Source organism: Stylophora pistillata, chromosome 11 (genome assembly GCF_964205215.1).
Source record: "Stylophora pistillata chromosome 11, jaStyPist1.2, whole genome shotgun sequence".
Lineage (NCBI taxonomy): Eukaryota > Metazoa > Cnidaria > Anthozoa > Scleractinia > Pocilloporidae > Stylophora > Stylophora pistillata.
In genome coordinates, this window is record NC_142529.1 from 9,729,557 (window position 1) to 9,747,116 (window position 17,560).

The 17,560-nt window shown below is 38.7% G+C and overlaps 1 protein-coding gene and 1 pseudogene across 2 annotated transcripts in view; one reads left to right on the plus strand and one right to left on the minus strand.

The window, feature by feature from the left end:
• LOC111335409 (terminal uridylyltransferase 4-like) overlaps positions 1-17,560 on the minus strand; it is a 60,324-nt gene that overhangs the window by 39,768 nt on the left and 2,996 nt on the right. Inside the window, exons 2-8 of one of the 2 annotated variants that reach the window (XM_088738470.1) lie at positions 14,056-14,160; positions 6,922-7,038; positions 5,995-6,178; positions 5,201-5,289; positions 4,336-4,387; positions 3,500-3,569; positions 1,948-1,984 (exon numbers count right to left, since the gene is read on the minus strand). In XM_088738470.1, the coding sequence (XP_088594596.1) occupies positions 1,948-1,984; positions 3,500-3,569; positions 4,336-4,387; positions 5,201-5,289; positions 5,995-6,178; positions 6,922-7,038; positions 14,056-14,160 (654 nt within the window). The remainder of the gene's footprint in view (positions 1-1,947; positions 1,985-3,499; positions 3,570-4,335; positions 4,388-5,200; positions 5,290-5,994; positions 6,179-6,921; positions 7,039-14,055; positions 14,161-17,560) is intronic. The other variant, XM_088738471.1, reaches the window with a different exon arrangement.
• Positions 9,153-10,201, plus strand: LOC148719946 (zinc finger protein 862-like; annotated as a pseudogene).

Genomic DNA, 17,560 nt, shown 5'->3' on the forward strand with positions numbered 1-17,560 from the left:
ATTTTGCATGCGCATGTAACAAAACTCAACTTTCTTTCGCTCGTGTTTCATCTTGCATTCGATTTTGTAAAGTAATGTGTAATTACAGCTTTTCTAAAGCAATTTCCGTTTCCTTTCAATCGACGGAATTAAAAGATGAGAAACTGGATAGCCACGGATTTTGTAAATTTTGCCGTACACGTCAATCGAAATAAATTTGCATAATCATGAAAACAAATCTCGCTCTCCCGTTAAACGGATGCAAGTAACCGTTAAACGGATGTATTTTATTTTAAACGGATAGGTTAACCGTTTAAACGTTTTGTCGAAAACGTTAAACGGATGAGCAAAGCGTTTAAACGGATGAAGAAAGCGTTTAAACGCTTTAATGATCTGTTTTAAACGGATAGTAAACGGATTGATTCGTTAAACGGTAAAGCGTTAGTGTACGAAATCCTGTGCCCGGTCACATATATATTGGATATGGTTGTTTATTTTCATAACCAAATACGTTAACATTGATTTCATTCTGTTTTTTAATCTTGTTGATTTGTTTTATAGTCACTGGAAATTCAATTCCTGTGTAATCTAATTGTTCAGAGAAAGCTTTATCATCTTTTTTAATCCTCTGAGGATTCTTCTCTTGTGGATTTAAGTGTCTGATATGACACCAACGAAAGCATTCATTATCTTTATTTTTCAAATTGATCAATCCTTTTAAACCATTTCTCAGTTCTGGTGGAAGTTCAATATAAGAAGAACCTTTCGTAGAATGATATTTCACAGTATTTATGTAGTGATTATCAACTGATCAAATACGCCAGCCAGATCCCTCTGAAATCCATTGTGCAATTTGATATGATATTTGTTGCTTTGATTGTAAAGAGTCTGCTATTTCTGTTTCACTCATTATGGTCTGAGGTTCACTATGAAAGTATGCTGTTTTCGTTTGAACTTCATCAGCTTTACGCTTCTCAAAGGTGATCTTTAATGTCTCGGTGAATTTGAGACTTTCATGATGGTTAATATATTCAGAAGGAATTCAATGATAGCTAATCTTGTGCTTACCATTTGAATCAATGGTTCTTTATTATTTTTTATTTGTATTTTAGATGATTTCGTGAATTCTTTTAAAGCTTTGTTTGTCTCATCAATTCTCGTTCTTGGTAATGGAACAGGCTTCTTTGTTCTTGGTTTAGGCACTGGTTTATAATCATCTCGAAACTCTAAAGGTGGTTCAATAATATTTTCTTCATAAGATTCAACCATCTGTTTAACATTCTTGAATGATGGGGTGAATTTAATTTTCCTTGATGTTGGTTTAGGTTGATATTTTGGAACAGGTCTCAGATTCATTATTATGTCAATGAGCTGGTCTTTTGTCAGATTCTGTACTTCGTTTTTATTCATATCTATATTATATGTAGATAAATTTTTTTCCATATTTTCTATACGCGGTTTTTCTTTAAGTGTATTTTGATTTTCCATATTTTCTATAATGGAATTTTCTTTAAGTATATTTTGATTTTTATTTTCCATATTTTCTATACGTGAATTTTAAGTGTTTTTAAACATTTTAAAAACCGGTTTAAACCAGTTTGAACCAGTTTTATCCGCCATTTTGAATTTTTGATGAGTCAGCTTTTGAAAAATTAATTATTGTGCTCGCGTGAGAGCTCCGCTTGGCCACGACTTGGCACAAAATGTGGAATGTGCTGGCACCCCCATTTACTATACTGCTGTTTCCTACGATTTCCACATGGAAATGTATATCACGCACCTGTGAATAAGAATAATTTTTCCTGATTTGTTTTTAAACAAAAAAACTTCTGTTCATAAATATATTTACACTAAATTGAGTATCTTCAGAGAAATCAGAACATGCCATTGTACGGGGCATATTCTGAAGAAATACTATGCAGAAATACATGCTATGTGTTTATAATTATGTACTTGTATAATACTCACATGCATTTTTCCAGCGCTGAGTTCACAAAGAAGTCCACTAAACAAAAGATTTCATTATTAACTCGTCAGTCAAAATGCTTAGTGGCAAGTGGCAATTTTAAAATGTAAAAAAGTATATACTCAGACAAAAAAAATAGATCTACATGCCTGAAACACTGGTAGTATAATGACAGACTTAGAGTTTAACAACATCAACAAAGATAATTTTTTTCAACACTATATACATACATGTACTTAAGGTCAACAAAACATGTAGGCTGTGTTCAGAAAGCAACAAAGATGTACATGAAATATGTGTTGTTAACCAAGCATGACACCAAGATGGTTGGATGTTGTCCTATTATCGACTGAGATAAAGTCCTTGGCAAAGTTATATAAAGCGGGGATAATGCCAACCAAAGGATAAATCGCTATCCTGCAAGTAAGTAATAGCAGAACATTCTGTGCTATCCACCAGATAAAGATTTATCCACTGGATGGCATTATCCAACTTTCAAACAGCTGAGGCCAGGTCCATAAAAGTGAACAAATGAAAACAAAATGAAAAGGGAGCAAGGTTTTGCTTTAATAGTCTTAGTAAGAATCAAGAGTGACTTGTTTACTCTCAAGCACTGAGAAAGAAAGCCAATTGTGATGGTGGGTGTAATGATGCTTCTCTCAACAATCTCTTATAAATCTCTTAACAATCAAGGCCCACAATACATTCAAGAATATCTGCAGTCACACTCTATTTCTGGTCATCACCATATGTTCCTGTGACTAGGGCCTTCTTAAGATCCAAAGAACTAATTTTAAGACCTTTAGTGATCGTGCCTTTGCCCATTCCAGGCCACTTCTGTGGAACAAACTACTGCTTGAAATTGGAAACCGTCAGAATGTAACCATTTTTAAGTCTAAGCTTAAGACACAACTGTTGAAGCTGGCTTACAATTTTTTTTTAACATTGTTAATAGTTTTAACATTTCAAGATTTTAATACATTTTCATATTTTATCGTTTTAATATATTTATAGAATATTTTGTAAAGCACTTTAGAATTTTTCTATAATTTTAGCACTTTAGTAATGTAAAATTATTATTATTATTATTATTAATTATTATTTTGACAATTAAAAAATATAGCGATTTGTTAGGTTTTCTTTACATTTCACTAAAAATTTCCACAAAAACAAAAATTTCTTGTTCAAGAACCAAACAAACTTCTTGTCTCATTTTCTGTGAGACAAACCCACTTACATGCTTTCTTATCATTCACTTCTTTCATTCTTGTATTTTCTGGTTTTTGTAGTACAATTAACTCATAACTCATTAACTCATGTTTCCTTTGTTTTGACTTCCTTCTGCCACTTTTTGCAGTTCCTTTGCCAAAATTAACCAAAAAGTTAAAACTATATAAGTCTGCTCCATGCAAAGCGGGAAATCCTGAGGGTGCAAGATGGACCCATCTTGCCAACTCATGTAGCCAATCAGAACACAGGATTTGCTTCATATAAACCACAGGCATTGCTAGCTGTAAAAAGGTTGTCATTGAAGAAAACTTTTTGTGTTATTACCTTGAAAGATGTCTGAATAATATCCGAGGTACCTCGGCATCAAATTCACTTTTCACATCACAGTATTTGTCTAAAATAGAGGTACACAGGCTGCTATAAGAAAATGTGATTAGTGTAAAGGTAGGATGCTTTTTGATGGAGGATTGTAGAAGCCAAACCAAAGAAATCACAAAGGGCAATCAGAATAAAGGAATATACCCTACAGACTGAGCCAATGGAAACTCAAAGTTAAAACAAAACACCTGCCTAAAGTGTGGGAAAACACAAGTAAACATGGCATACTTAGGTTTAGTTTTGCATCTGATTGGCTGAGAGGTCAAAAAAGGGTAAAGTTTGTTTATGAGTCAAGTGGCCCATAAGGCCAGCCCTTAACCAGGGCTTGACACTTACGGTAGCCGACTAGCCACAGACTTAGGCAGAAATTCAGTTTTGGCTAGTGGTTTTCAATTTCCACTAGCCAGTTTGGCAAGTAAACAAACTGAAATTGTTGTAACATCTAAAAACATCTAAGATGACACTAGCCTCTTGGCTAGTAATTTGAAAAGTTAGTGTCAAGCCCTGCTTAACTCCAGTTTCCATAGCATGAAGTGACTAGGAGTATTTCTACTCCCCTCCTGGATGGAATGCTACTCACTTCCATTGCAGGGTTTAACCCCCCAGCATTAAATTTGCTGGTACCCATTTAAAACCCTGGGGTAAAGAGAGGTACTGTAAGAGTAAAGTGACAGTTAATTTCTTGCCTAAGAGCACAATACAATGTCCACAGCCAGCTTGGTCAAAAACAAACAAAAAAAAGACAGCTACCACAAACAAACAATGTGGGAATTTTGCCTCACCGTCTTTTGTTATTAGCTCCAAAATTGGCATGAGAACATTTGGCAGTATGAGCTGTAAGTTAAAATATTAAAAAATATATATATATATATTATTACCAGCAACATTATAGCTACAAAGAATACTTCAGATGTGGTTAATTCATTGCTGCTTTTCTCCTGAAATTTAAAGGGAATGTTCTGTATCTGTATAGTAATCAAGGCTTTCTTTCACCCTATTAGGGTTAATAATCCCACTTTTGATTTGAATGTAAACTTCTCTTTACAATTTCTACACAACATTCAGTAATATATATACTGTAGGATGGTGAGATGCATGGGTGCGCATTAATCAGTGATGTGAAACAAACAAATATGGACCATATAGGAGATGAATACTGACATGCAAGTGAATATGAGAGGAACAAAACAATAGAATATTACATTGTAAACAATTTTTCTTTAGGTCACTTGTAATTTGCTGTCATTTTTTGCTTTTTTTGTTATTCATTAGGGTCACTTTGTTCATTTTTTTCTTGTTTTCCATCAAGTTTAGATTCAAAATTCAGTCCTGCCAACAATATAAACTCTTGAAACCTGCTACACCTCTTCCTCTTTCACAGTCAAGTTTTCTCAGATTTCCAGGAAATCCCAAGGTCAAGGAACCCTGACAGGAAATTGCCTACAATATCTTTTGGAGTTGTCATGTGCACTTTTGTGCTTTTGCCTGGCAACCTTGCTGCAAACAGCTGTTAAATGACTTCATGCATCCTGAGTTTTTGAGTGCACACTGTAGCACAAAAAACCTTGCAAAGTAACTAGCAAAGTTAAATGGCCCTTGCCAGCTCCCATACTGATACATAACCCAAGAAAGCAATGAAAACACTACCCCATCTGGAATGACAAGATCAAGATTCACATCACTGTCCTTCAGACCAAATCCAGTGAGGGAAGATCCATAAGGCAACACTTTATATTCTATTAGAAAAGAGTTCAAAATAAAGTATAAAAGTAAATTGAAGATTTAACCCTTTACACCCCAGCATCAGTGTGCATATTCTCCATACTGTTCTCTGTACATTTCCTATGGTTCTGACAAGGAGAATTTTTTTGTCTAGCAATCAAGAGTTTCTTCAGTTGGTGATTATTTCCTTTATTTTCATGACCTTAATGTCTGGTTCAGGGAGTTCATTGTGGGGAGAAATTACATGCTGGTCACTTAGAGTTTAAGGGGTTAATAAATACAGGGCTTAACACTAACAGTAGCCCACTAGCCACAGACTAGAAGAAAATCAGTTTTGTCTTGTGGTTTTCGATTTCCAGAAGCCAGTTTGGCTAGTAAACAAAGTGACATTGTTGTAACATCTAAGATGTCACTAGGCACTTGGCTAGTTAGTTGAAAAGTTAGTGTTGAGCCCTGGTTAATAAATTCACTGTATGTGTGAGGGATCAACACCTACAGCTGCAGACTCATAGTCAAAACTACTGTTACTTACTATGCAAATATAATGAGATAATGGAAGACAGAAAATAATGCACAGTCATTAACCAGCTGTTAAACAACACACAGTCATTAACATGGTACCAGATACTTGTTCAAGCAAAACTTTGAAAGGTAGTGAATGAAGTAAAAACAAAGAAACGAACAGTATATAACAAAGTTTAGATCAACATGAACATTACCTGGAAACTCAGTGCACACAGTCTCATGGACATCTTTTGCTACCTCACCCCTTAAGGGTAGATCTTTTTCAAGGGACAATCCATGATGCAGGAAAACAGAGTCAAGAAGCTTGCTCAGAGCCAAAGTTTGATGTTTGGAAGGTAGGGGACTAGTCCATGTGAGCGACAGAAGCTCTCCTTTGGTCTACAAACAAAAAACAAACAGGTTGAAAATTTCAGTGCTCAAGAAAGATGTCCAATGTTTGTTACAAATTTAGGTCAGGATAAATCTGACTTTCCAGTGAAGAATTAAAATTCCATCAACTGAGAGGCTTAGGCACTCTTACTGGTACTGGACTGTACAGTGTTGTTTGATAGCTTAAGGCTACAGAGTTCCCACACATTAGGCACCAGTTTCTCTTGGACTGGAGTCACACATCACTAACTAGTCAAGTGTTTTGACTAATCCAAACAAGCCCGATCCTTCGTGTTTCAAAGCTTTTTAATGCAATTTGCCTCACTTTTGTAAGACTTCTTGCTTGTCTTTTTGGTTGTATCAGGCCATTGTCACAAGTCCTAATTTTACAGGGGATTCAACAGATGACATTCTAACCCAGAGTCACAGTTAAACACCAAAGTTACAACAGCTCAATTTAGCCATCAAGAGTGTCATGGTCTTATGGGAAGTTCTTTATCACCAGCTACATTGTAACTATCCTGAATGGAGACAGAGATGGTACATGTAGATTCTAAACTTTCTCTAAAAATGGAGGAAAAAATTGCAAATCTTTCTTCCATGGTGTGATGTGGTGGCTAGACAGGATTCCAACCTTCACCCTTCTGATTTTGTACTCAGATCTTTTCATCTTAAATAGATTTGATTCCACAACATACACCTGATCAACTGTGTACATGTCTCTGGTAAGAGAACACAATCATGTTTCTCACCTTCTCTGCTCTCTTGTGCTCCTCAGTTCTCACATGTTCTTGACACCTTTCTAAATCCGCCAACTTTTTTTTGCATAGCTCACAGTAAAAGGGACCCTTTGAAGCCTTATTTGGTTCCTAGAATGTGTCATGTAAGAATACAAAAAGTCATATTTTTCTTTAATAAAACACTCATGAACAGTTGTTTTTCACTGATATAGTTCCAATTTTCTTTGGTTCAAATATTCACAACCTTGTTCCATTTTTAGTTGCCTTTGTTGATTGCCATAAAATATTTGAACTACACTTGCATTGCCATTCAAATAAAGCACCTCCTAAGACTCTAAAAGCCATTAGAAACTTTGAGCCAAAATTGTTTTCTCCTGGATTTCCAATTGTGACCCCACAAGGGAAAACGGACACTAACACCTTTCAGTTTTAACTGCAAAACCATGCATTTTAACTATCCGTTTAAATCCGTTTAAACAGGTCATGAAAGCGTTTAATTGGTTTGCTTATCTATTTAAAAAAATTTGCATCCCTTTAATACTTTAGCCAAAACATTTAAGCAGTTTGCTTATCCCTTTAAAAAAATTTGCATCCTTTTAACGCTTTTGCCAAAAGGTTTAGGCGGTTTTCTCATCTGTTTGAAAAAATTTGCATCCATTTAAAAGAATTTGGATCTATTTAATGCTTTAGCAAAAACATTGAAACGGTTTGCTTATCAGTTTTTTAAAAAAAGCTATCCATTTAATGTTCCAGGGAAAGCTTTAGACTACTGTTTGTTTATCATTCTGCTACACACAGTCTGAAGTATCAATCTTACATTCGCTCGATACTTGCCGGTTCTTGAAATACAGAACGACCGTATCATATTTTGGTTTTATCTTTTGCATGATCATAGAAAGCAAGCAACCGTCGCATCCTTTGACAAACAAGTTAAGTTAAAATACGCACTTGTAAAAACCTTGAGCAACGAGAGCCAATTGCAATGAAGCCATTCATTTGACAATGACCCTGCCTCATTGATCTTGTTTGATCAGAACAGTGCGCCTGATCTTGATTACAGATTTATTGAAATCAAGATAACCCTCTCTTGGTTCCCATGTCAGAGTTTTGAATCATTCCTCATAGACAATTAAACTTTATTTAGCTCAGAAATTTAGGTCATCGCATGGTGGGATTGAGAGGGGCTAGAACCAGATCACTCAGTCAAAAGACAGGAAGATGCATTCCTCATCAGGGCTCAACACTAACGGTAGCCCACAAGCCACAGACTAGTAGAAATTCAGTTTTGGCTAGTGGTTTTCGATTTCCACTAGCCAGTTTGGCTAGTAAACAAATTAAAACTGACCGTACTAGTTTTTCTCTTCTCAAGGAAGACAAACTCAAACATTTTTCTTGGAATTTAATTATAGGCCTATCGTGTTGCCGGGCACGCATGCAAATTTATGTCCGATTTCTTTCCGCTCTGTGGCACATAAATGGGTAGCTGAACATGTTATTATGTTGAAAGAAATATTTGACCGACAAGAAAGCATTTTCTTTTTGTGACGAAATTACTTGAACTAAACAAGAGCTTCCCACTAAAATCAAGTGCAAAATCGTGCGGCACTGTAAAGGGATAACATTTCATTTAGCGTGACAACACAGGGTGACTTGTCATTGTATGCTTACTGACAAACCTTAACACCACAGAAATAATTAGATGAGAAATATTTAATTCCTTCAACTTTTAAATCAGCTGTTTTTAGCAGTCGAATTTCGCCGACAGTTTTCTAGGCACCTGTCAGTGAAGAAGTCTCAACAGCTTTTACAATGACATCTCGGGGTCTTAATATTCTTCCAAGGAAAATCGCTGCATTTTTCTTTGTCATCTGTCAGCCTGAGAGAATTGATGTGAGGAAAATATAAGGCCATCGAACAAAATTAACACTGGTGCAATTCATTGAGATAACAAATTATTTTGTGAAGAATAAAAAAGATGGTAAGTTTTGAGCTCGGTAAAGAAATATAGAAATATGTTTTCTGTCTTTATCACGAGTGTGGGACAAAGAAAAATTTCTCATGGGGAATCAGAATTTTTCCTTTGTCCCAGGTTCGTGACAAAGACAGAAACATATTTCTATAAATTGTTTGCTGCGTTTAATTGAACCAGTCGAGCAAGACAGAAGGTATGTGGACCATGTTTCAAGCCGTCTCAGATGTAAATTCGCTCTGTTTTGTTTTTCACAAAATTCCATAACGGATATTAGAGGATTTTTTACCGGTGGTAAAAAAGAAAAAGGCAAAGACGATAGCTCCAAAAAGAAGAGACCTGCTGAAGAAGGTGTAAGTCTAACACTTCCACCGCCAAGGCGCAAATTCCAGCAATCGTGGAAATCCGACTTTCCATGGGTTGTTCACTGAGATGGAGCAATGTTTTGCACGTGGTGTGAAGAAAAAAAGAATCTGTCTGATTCCTCATCAGCTTTCGTGTCAAGTGGCTGTTCTAATTTTCGCTTAGAATCTCTTAGGAGCCATGCGGGATCTGCTGGTCATAATAGGGCTGAAGATTGTGTTCGTATTGCAGCCAATCCACAAGAAGCAGCTACAGTATTCCTCGAGCCTTAAGACATTTAAACGAAGAAGCCGTTTCAAAGTTAGAAAAGCTGTTTGACTTTGCATATTTCGTAGCGAAACTGGAGATGCCATTCACAACGTACCCTCAGCTCTGTCAACTTACAGAAGCATGGTATTTAGCTTCGGCAAACTTGCAGAACTGACAAGGCTTGCAAAAATTTTATCATGGCAATATCAGAAGAGTTAAAGTGTGAACTTGGGAAGCAAATACAAAAGGCACATTTCTTAAGTGTCATGACCGACAGTGCTACAGATGTGGGTGTTCATGAGGTTGAAGATGTGTATGTTCGCTTTTTGAAAGATGGAGAAGCAGTCTACATTTGTAGGGCTCAAATCCTGCTCTGAAGCTAAAGCAACAGATATTACTGAAGCTGTTAACAGTGCTATGACTGACATCTGTGAAAATTGGAAAGAAAAAGCTGTTGCCCTAGGCTCTGATGGTGCCTCTGTAATGGTTGGAGACGTGGGTGGAGTTTACGCGCTGCTGAAACGAGATGTTCCACACCTGATCAAGGTACACTGTATTGCTCACTGACTAGAGCTTGCCTTTTCGGATACTGTTAAGGCGGCGCGGCAATTAGAGGAGGCTAAGGATATGTTGAAAGGGATTTGGAAACATCAACACTACTCACCTAAGGCAGTGCGTGAATGGAAAGAGTTGGCTGATGTAATATTATAGGAAGAAGCAAATATAAATGTCAACAGAACGACAGGTCTTCTTTTAATCAAGATGGCGGATCTCTCTCCATGTGCTAGTTACGTGACATACGTACACATAATATACAGGGATACCATACTACACCTCCCCTTAAAGATTTTACAGTCATCAAACAAACAATTATAAACGACATATCAAACAGTATAAGGGTCTACTGTAAGCAAAAGCAATGTTCAACGTTCAAGTGTCCTGAATAAGTCTCTTCGGCGGTTTCACTACTCTTCCTGAGAGCGTCATCTGCACTTTCGGGGTGTCTGGTTCAGCTTTGTAACAGCTCTCAGAAGGCTTGGTCGCAGCTGTGGTCAGGTCTTTGCTGGCGGGCACTTTTGATTTTTTCCTCAGCATTTCTGTCTCAACGTTAGCTTCTGGTTGGTTGTCGGGTGTCTTTTTACAGGTATCTGCTGAAACTAGGGCTGCCCTGTTCCTTCGAAGCTGTGTTCCCTTGTCTGTTTCAACTATGTAGGATCGCGGTGATGAAGATGCTGCTAGGACTCTTCCCATTCGATCTTGATCGCGAATCCAAACTTCTCTCTGCTCTGAAGTTCTGCTATGTCTTTTGCCTTGTATCTGCGGTCATGATTGCTTTTCCAGTTGCTGCGGTAAAGTTCCTCTTGCATCTAGTTTTGCCAGGTCTTTCAGTCGTAGGTTTGATTGTAGATTGTCAGGGAAGGTTGGTAACTGGGTGCGGAGTTGGCGGTTCATCAGAAGTTCGCATGGCGCCAGGCCATTGGGAAGAGGTGCTGTTCGGTATGCTAGAAGACCGAGATAGGGATCACCGTTCTTTTTCAGGATATCCTTGACAGTACGTACCGCTCTCTCTACTTCGCCATTTCCTCTTGCATACGTTGGCGAGCTAGTAATATGAGTGAGCCCGTAGTTACTTGCAAACAGTTGGAAGGACTTACAAGCAAACTGTGGGCCGTTATCGGACACCAGTAAGTCTGGAATTCCATGAGTTGAAAATATTTCTTTCAGGGCTTTGATTACTGACTCGGACAATTCACTTGGAAGTGCTTTAACTTCAGTCCACCTTGAGTAGTAGTCGACTACAATAAGATGTTTCTTTCCCTTTAGATCGAAGAGATCAGCGGCTAGTCTTTCCCATGGCCTGGATGGGAATGACGATGGCATCAGGGGCTCCTTGGGTACTGGTCTGTTCTTAGCGCACGTAAAACATTTCGGAGTATTGTAGAATTTGGCATGTAAGCCGGCCATCGTTCTAGGCAGTACTTCTTGATCATCCTGCATACTTCATCCTGGTCTTGGGCTTCAGTGATATCTTGCAGCCTCTTACGCGTTTCCGGAAGCCCTGCTACGATCTGTTGTGTGAAGCTTTCCACTTCCTCCACAAGATCTATGTTCTCATTTACATTCCTCTTGATAGGAGCACGTGACAATGTCTCTGCGGTAATTTGTTCCTTGCCGGGTACATATACGACGTCGAGTTCGTACTTCATGAGACGTTTCCTGAGTCTTAAGATGCGTGGTGGCATTTTGGAGAGATCAGTTGAAGTGCAAAGGGGTACTAACCGCTTGTGGCCGGTTTCCACTGTAAACTTCATTCCGAGTATGTTGTCGGAAAACTTGTCACAAGCCCATGTCATAGCCAGGGCCTCTTTCTCAATGACTGCATACCTTTTTTCAGTTTCTGAGAGGGATCTAGATGCATAGTACACCGGCTTCCTGGTACCGTCCTCTTGGAGCTGTAGAAGAACAGCCCCAAGTCCAAAGTTAGAGGCATCGCTTGAGATGACTCTAGGACGACTTGGGTCGTAGTGGACAAGGCTTGTTCCAGATGTCAGTTCATTCTTGATTCCTTCAAATGACTGCTGTTGGGCTTTATCCCATTTCCACATGTTCTCTTTCTTTAGGAGTTGTCGTAGTGGTTCCTTGAGATTGGCCACGTTTGGTATAAACTTTGCCATTTGATTGACCATTCCCATGAAGCGTTGGAGGTCGTTGACTTTCTGTGGGACTGGGAAATTGCGTATAGCTTCAGTTTTGGCCAGGTCTGGACGGATGCCTTGTTCGTCGATAATATGTCCCAGGAATTTTACAGAACGCTTAGAAAACTCACATTTCTTGTTGAGCGTCACTCTGGCTACCTGTAGCCGCTTAAGGACAGTTCTCAGTCGTTCATCATGCTCTGCTTGTGTTGCCGCGTGTACAAGGGTGTCATCAATATGGCATATGACTCCCTTGAGGTCCCCCAGGATACTAGTCATGGTGCGCCGGATGACCTCCAGGGCTGAGGTGATCCCAAAGGGAAGACGATTAAAACAGTAACGACCGCATGGCGTGATGAAGGTTGTAAGTAGGTGGGACTCCTTGTCGAGAGGGAGTTGCCAAAATCCACTGTTAGCGTTGAGTTGCTAAGACTCTTCTTTTACTCAGCTTTGCTAGGCTTTCATCTACGGAATAGATTGAATGGATCTCTCTCTTAACACTTTTGTTGAGTTGGACTAGGTCTATGCAGATGCGAACTTTTCCATTTGGCTTGAGAAAAAAAAAAATAAATAAACGTGGAAACTTTTGTTTATTAGATGTGAGTAGATGATCCTGTACTAAGCTGACATTTACAATAAAGCAAACCCACCCTTTCCATCCGATATTTCTTGGTCTTTGGTTTTGTTTTCCCCAATGAAAGCAGCATCGATTCCCAATGATCAAAGGTACTTAACCTGGTCTTCAACAATGGACAAAAGAGGTGAAATGACAATGACCAAGGGACTTGAAGAGAATCCGTGTTCAAGAATTTGAACACTCTACTGGGCAGCAGTGGAAAGATTAAGCTCTTTCCAAACCCCTTCGGTAACTGGCCGAAAACATCTCTCCTTCTCACGATAAGTTTTTGTTCAGATTTTAATTAGCTAACCGGAAAAAGCTAAGCTTTCTCTAACGCTTGTTGGAGGTCGTCCACGAACTCTGCAACCGTGGCCATATTGTGAAAGACTTTACTACAAAGCGAAGATTAGATTTTGGCGTGCACACAAAGCTAAGTAAGCGTAAGCACCAGTTGCTCGACATACCTGCGTGGCCCATGCGACGAAATAACTTTACAGGATTGGCAAAGTTTCAGTCACAGCATATTAAACAAAGAATCTAGAAAGATTTAAGCTGACATCTCGTTCGTTTAAAGCGACATATCAACGCCTGCAACCATCGTGTTTTAGATGAACCTCGCAAACTTTTAAACACGTTCTCTTGTGATACCTGTGAAAGTATTCAGTATAATTTCCAGCGAGACTTTTGCAGACAATCTGATCGATTTCTCTTACATTGTGTGCTGAAACTGAAACTTTTCACCTCGAGCAAATCTCCGTCGCACGGCCCAAACAAACATGGCGAGGAACTGAGCTTCTCGTATATGTCTGCGCTAAAATACACGAAAGGACTCTAAAGCACACTTCACTTTGATTGGGAAGAAAAAGACAGATTTTCTGGCACCAAACAGATGCCAGAACGACTGCAACCGTTTGGAACTAGTCTTCTAAGACAATGTCCCTAGGGGCTCTTCTACCATCACTTGAATTCGACTCACAGCCCCTGGGTCTCCGAGGATGCTAGCAACTCGGCTAATTTAGAGAAGTCTTATCCTAAACCTAGGTGTTCCAAAGCAAAAAGAGGCTAATGGAAATGAGGTCAATATGTTCAAGACATTCACTCGCACTCTTTCCTTTTTCACTGTTATGGCAAACGAAACCAATCCAACTAATTGGACAACTAAAGGTCTTTTTAAGTACAGCTTAAGTTGTTACTGTACATTATAGTAAATTTCCCTTTGTATCACATCAAACCAAATAGTTGATACACACCTTTACTTTATCACCTTGCAAAATATAATGTTCAGACTCCAGTTCTTCTATTAACTTTGACAAATCTTCTGGACTTCTCTGATTTTCATCTAATTTTTCATTCCCCTGAAAAAGGACAATCATAATGACACATGAACACATGCTAATAAATAACTGGATGTACCACTCATGAGTGACAACTCTGGTCACTTTTTGCAAGAAAGTGTAACAGAAACTTATAAATCCCAGCCCTCTGTGCAGATTGCAAAGTACAGCTGTAAGAATGAGTTGTTGCTTGTTTAAATAAAAAAGTTTTGCTTGCCTGGTTAGAGTTTTTTCTGCCTTTTACTGGTGAATAGCAGGGTTTGACACTAACTTTTCGACTCACTAGCCAAGTGGCTAGTGAACTTAGATGTTACGACAATATCAGTTTGTTTACCAGCCAAACTAGCTGGTGGAAATAAAAAACCACAAGCCACAACTGAATTTCTATTAGTTTGTGTGGCTGGTTGGTTACTGTTAATGTCGATCATTCGAGTAAGTTAGTTTGGTTAAGAAAAAAGATAATAATTTAGATATATCAACAAAGTTGAAGTGGTAAGTTGGCCACCGTAACGATTACAAAAGCTGACGTTTCGAGCGTTAGCCCTTCGTCGGAGCGAAGGAAAAAGATGTCCATTCAACCTAAATATGACCTTGAGATTGTTTATTCAATTTCAACATCTCGGGCACAGTTTTTCCCAAAATGAAATATTTTCTCTTCTCTTTCACTTGACTTGTACTTTCTGTCTGTGTAGTTGTGTCAACAAGAAAACTAGCATTTGTATCAGCAGTGCTTCCTTGTAATAAAGACTCATCCTCCAGATGGGGCTCATTCTCAACTGCAACTTGGTTTTTGTTACTACTTTGCTTTCTCTTCCTTGACTGTCTTTCCTTGATCTGTGTAGATCTGATCTTTGGGGGAGGTCTCTTAGATTTACTTTCAAAATCATGCTCTTTCATGTACAATGTTGGTGTAGGACATTCGGCCGTTCTATAACCTTGTGCAATATGATTTGAACAAACCTATGTACTCATTAGGGCTCAACACTAACGGTAGCCCACAGCCACAGACTAGTAGAAATTCAGTTTTGGCTAGTGGTTTTCAATTTACAGAAGCCAGTTTGGCTAGTAAACAACCTGAAATTGTCGTAACATCTAAGATGACACTAGCCACTTGGCTAGTAAGTTGAAAAGTTTGTGTCGAGCCCTGCCCATGTTAACCTTAAATTGAACAGGATTAATAGCTCTGGCCCATGACAAAACATCTTTTTTATTCTTGGGTGAGTAGAATCTTAATATCCCAATGCGAGGATAAATCTTTTGCCTTTCTGGGTACCTTTGGTCATTGTCACAACCCCACATAGCACAATGATTGCCATGGGGCATACTTCCAATAATGTTTGCATTTACGAGCTTAGAAATAAACCAGAAGTAGACTGTACACACTTATTTACAACTAAAACCTCTTTATTAGGTAATTTCCTTTGATTTATACCTAGCTTTGGAATATTTTAAGATCATTACCAAATGTCGATTTCACAATAAACCTTATGTAAGGAGGGAACTTTATCAGTACTTTTTATCACATATTTCACGGTTATTTCAACAAAACCTTACACTTCCCCCCTATCAACATTGCTCTCACCCTTTTCTGATAAAGTGGATGCAAAAAAATGGTGCTGAACTCCCTCCAAAATCTTTTTTTTTTACGTCAAAACAAGTTTCCACCATTTCTTTGTAGCAACTTGCATGTTTTTGCAATTGTTTACCCCGGGCGATCCCAGAACCCTTTGCGCATAATGGAGGGTTGGTTAAAGGGACACGGTCATGGTCTGCGCATGCTCGTGTAGCTGATCGAAACTTGAAAAAGTCATCCTGACTTTTTCAAGTTGCATTCACAAATTAAAATGGCGTCTAGCGGAGGATCCGGACATGGCGGTAAACGCATGAACTCAGGGCGGAAACGAAAGGTTGAAGACAGAGGGGAATATAAGAAAGCGTGGCTGAGGAACCATAAGCGTATTTATGTGGAAGAAAAGACATTTAAGTTGTGGCTGCAGGCAAAATTTGATGCAGGTTATGAGTCATTCAGCGACAGCGATTTTACTGATAGGAAATTCCAGGGCTGTCAATAAGATTTGAAGTAGGTGGAGATATTTTGAAAGTAGCCGGAGGCCCCCTCACAGGTAAGGGGTTAGGGGCCGCCCAGGTCCCCAGCGGGGTACACGGGCAGAGCCCTGTTGGGGGTCCAGGGGGCAAAGCCCCTGGGAGCAAAATGGGTTAAACATTTTGACATTACCAAAAATTGCCTTTCCTCAGAGAAACTCTAGCAAGTCTCACTTCTTGAAAAGAACAGTACTAATAATGACAAGTCAGTAGAGAAGGCTGATAAAAATAGTGGGCACCCCCCCACTCCAACCCCTAAGAAAATTAGGAAAGCGATAGTCAAGCAAATGCCATTTCCAGCATTTTCAAGCTTAAGGGGTGTTTCCCGCCAGAAAGACAAATCACAATCGAGAACTAAAAACATTTACTAAATCTAAATTTGCAGAAAGCTCTTCCTGTGCCTCCAGGGTTACACAAGCCCAAATACCATTTTAAGCCTTTTCTTGGAGATATTTTAAGGCAGCCTCTCTCCTCTCTGTGATCGTAATTAGAGAAAATAAAAAATAAGAGAAGTTTCTGTCTACAAATGCTATGAATAAACTCGAGTTTGTTGCCTAGTGTAACAGTTTGATCAAATTTTATCGAATTTGTAGAATGAAGTATAAAGGAGAGAGATTTTTATTTAGTTCTCTGACATTAGAGGACGACTGAGGGAATTCCAGTGAAAACTACCTGATAAATTGATTGAGAAATTGCAATATACCGAATTTATTCATCTATAAGCCGACCGATTTTTTCACAAAACTACCAAAATCTCGAAAATTTGAGCTAGAGAAGGGTTCTCGGCTTCTAGCCGAGTGTTTTTCCAAACATAATTTTTCCGAAACAGCAAATTTAAAGGAAACATAGATATAATCGTCTATAAGTCGAGATGTTGCATGCAGAAATAACTAGCAAAACAAGTTGAAATTAATTGAGTTTATTTATGTGGTGGCTTCCAAAGGAGCGGTTTGTTGTTTTCGGCGCGTAGTAAATACGGCTTACTGTTCGTCCTCAGTGTCGGCGTCGAATTCGTCGTCCATCTCCTCCTCATCCCCTAGTTCTGCTGTTTCATCTTCTGTGCCGTCTAGAGTGTTAGAGATTCTGCAAGTTTTGAACGAATGTATAGATCTTGCGAAAGTGTTTTGATAATTTCAAAACTAACCAATCAGAATAGCCCATTCCCACGATTGGTAAACAAACTCGTCGAAATGTTGTTGAAATTTGCGATCACGTAAAAAGAACTTACCTTGCCTTCTCTGCTCTGTAAACCAGTCAGGTAATCCCTCATTCAGCCGCGGATATTTCGGAGTGTAGCGGCCCATGGTTGTGCGTTTCG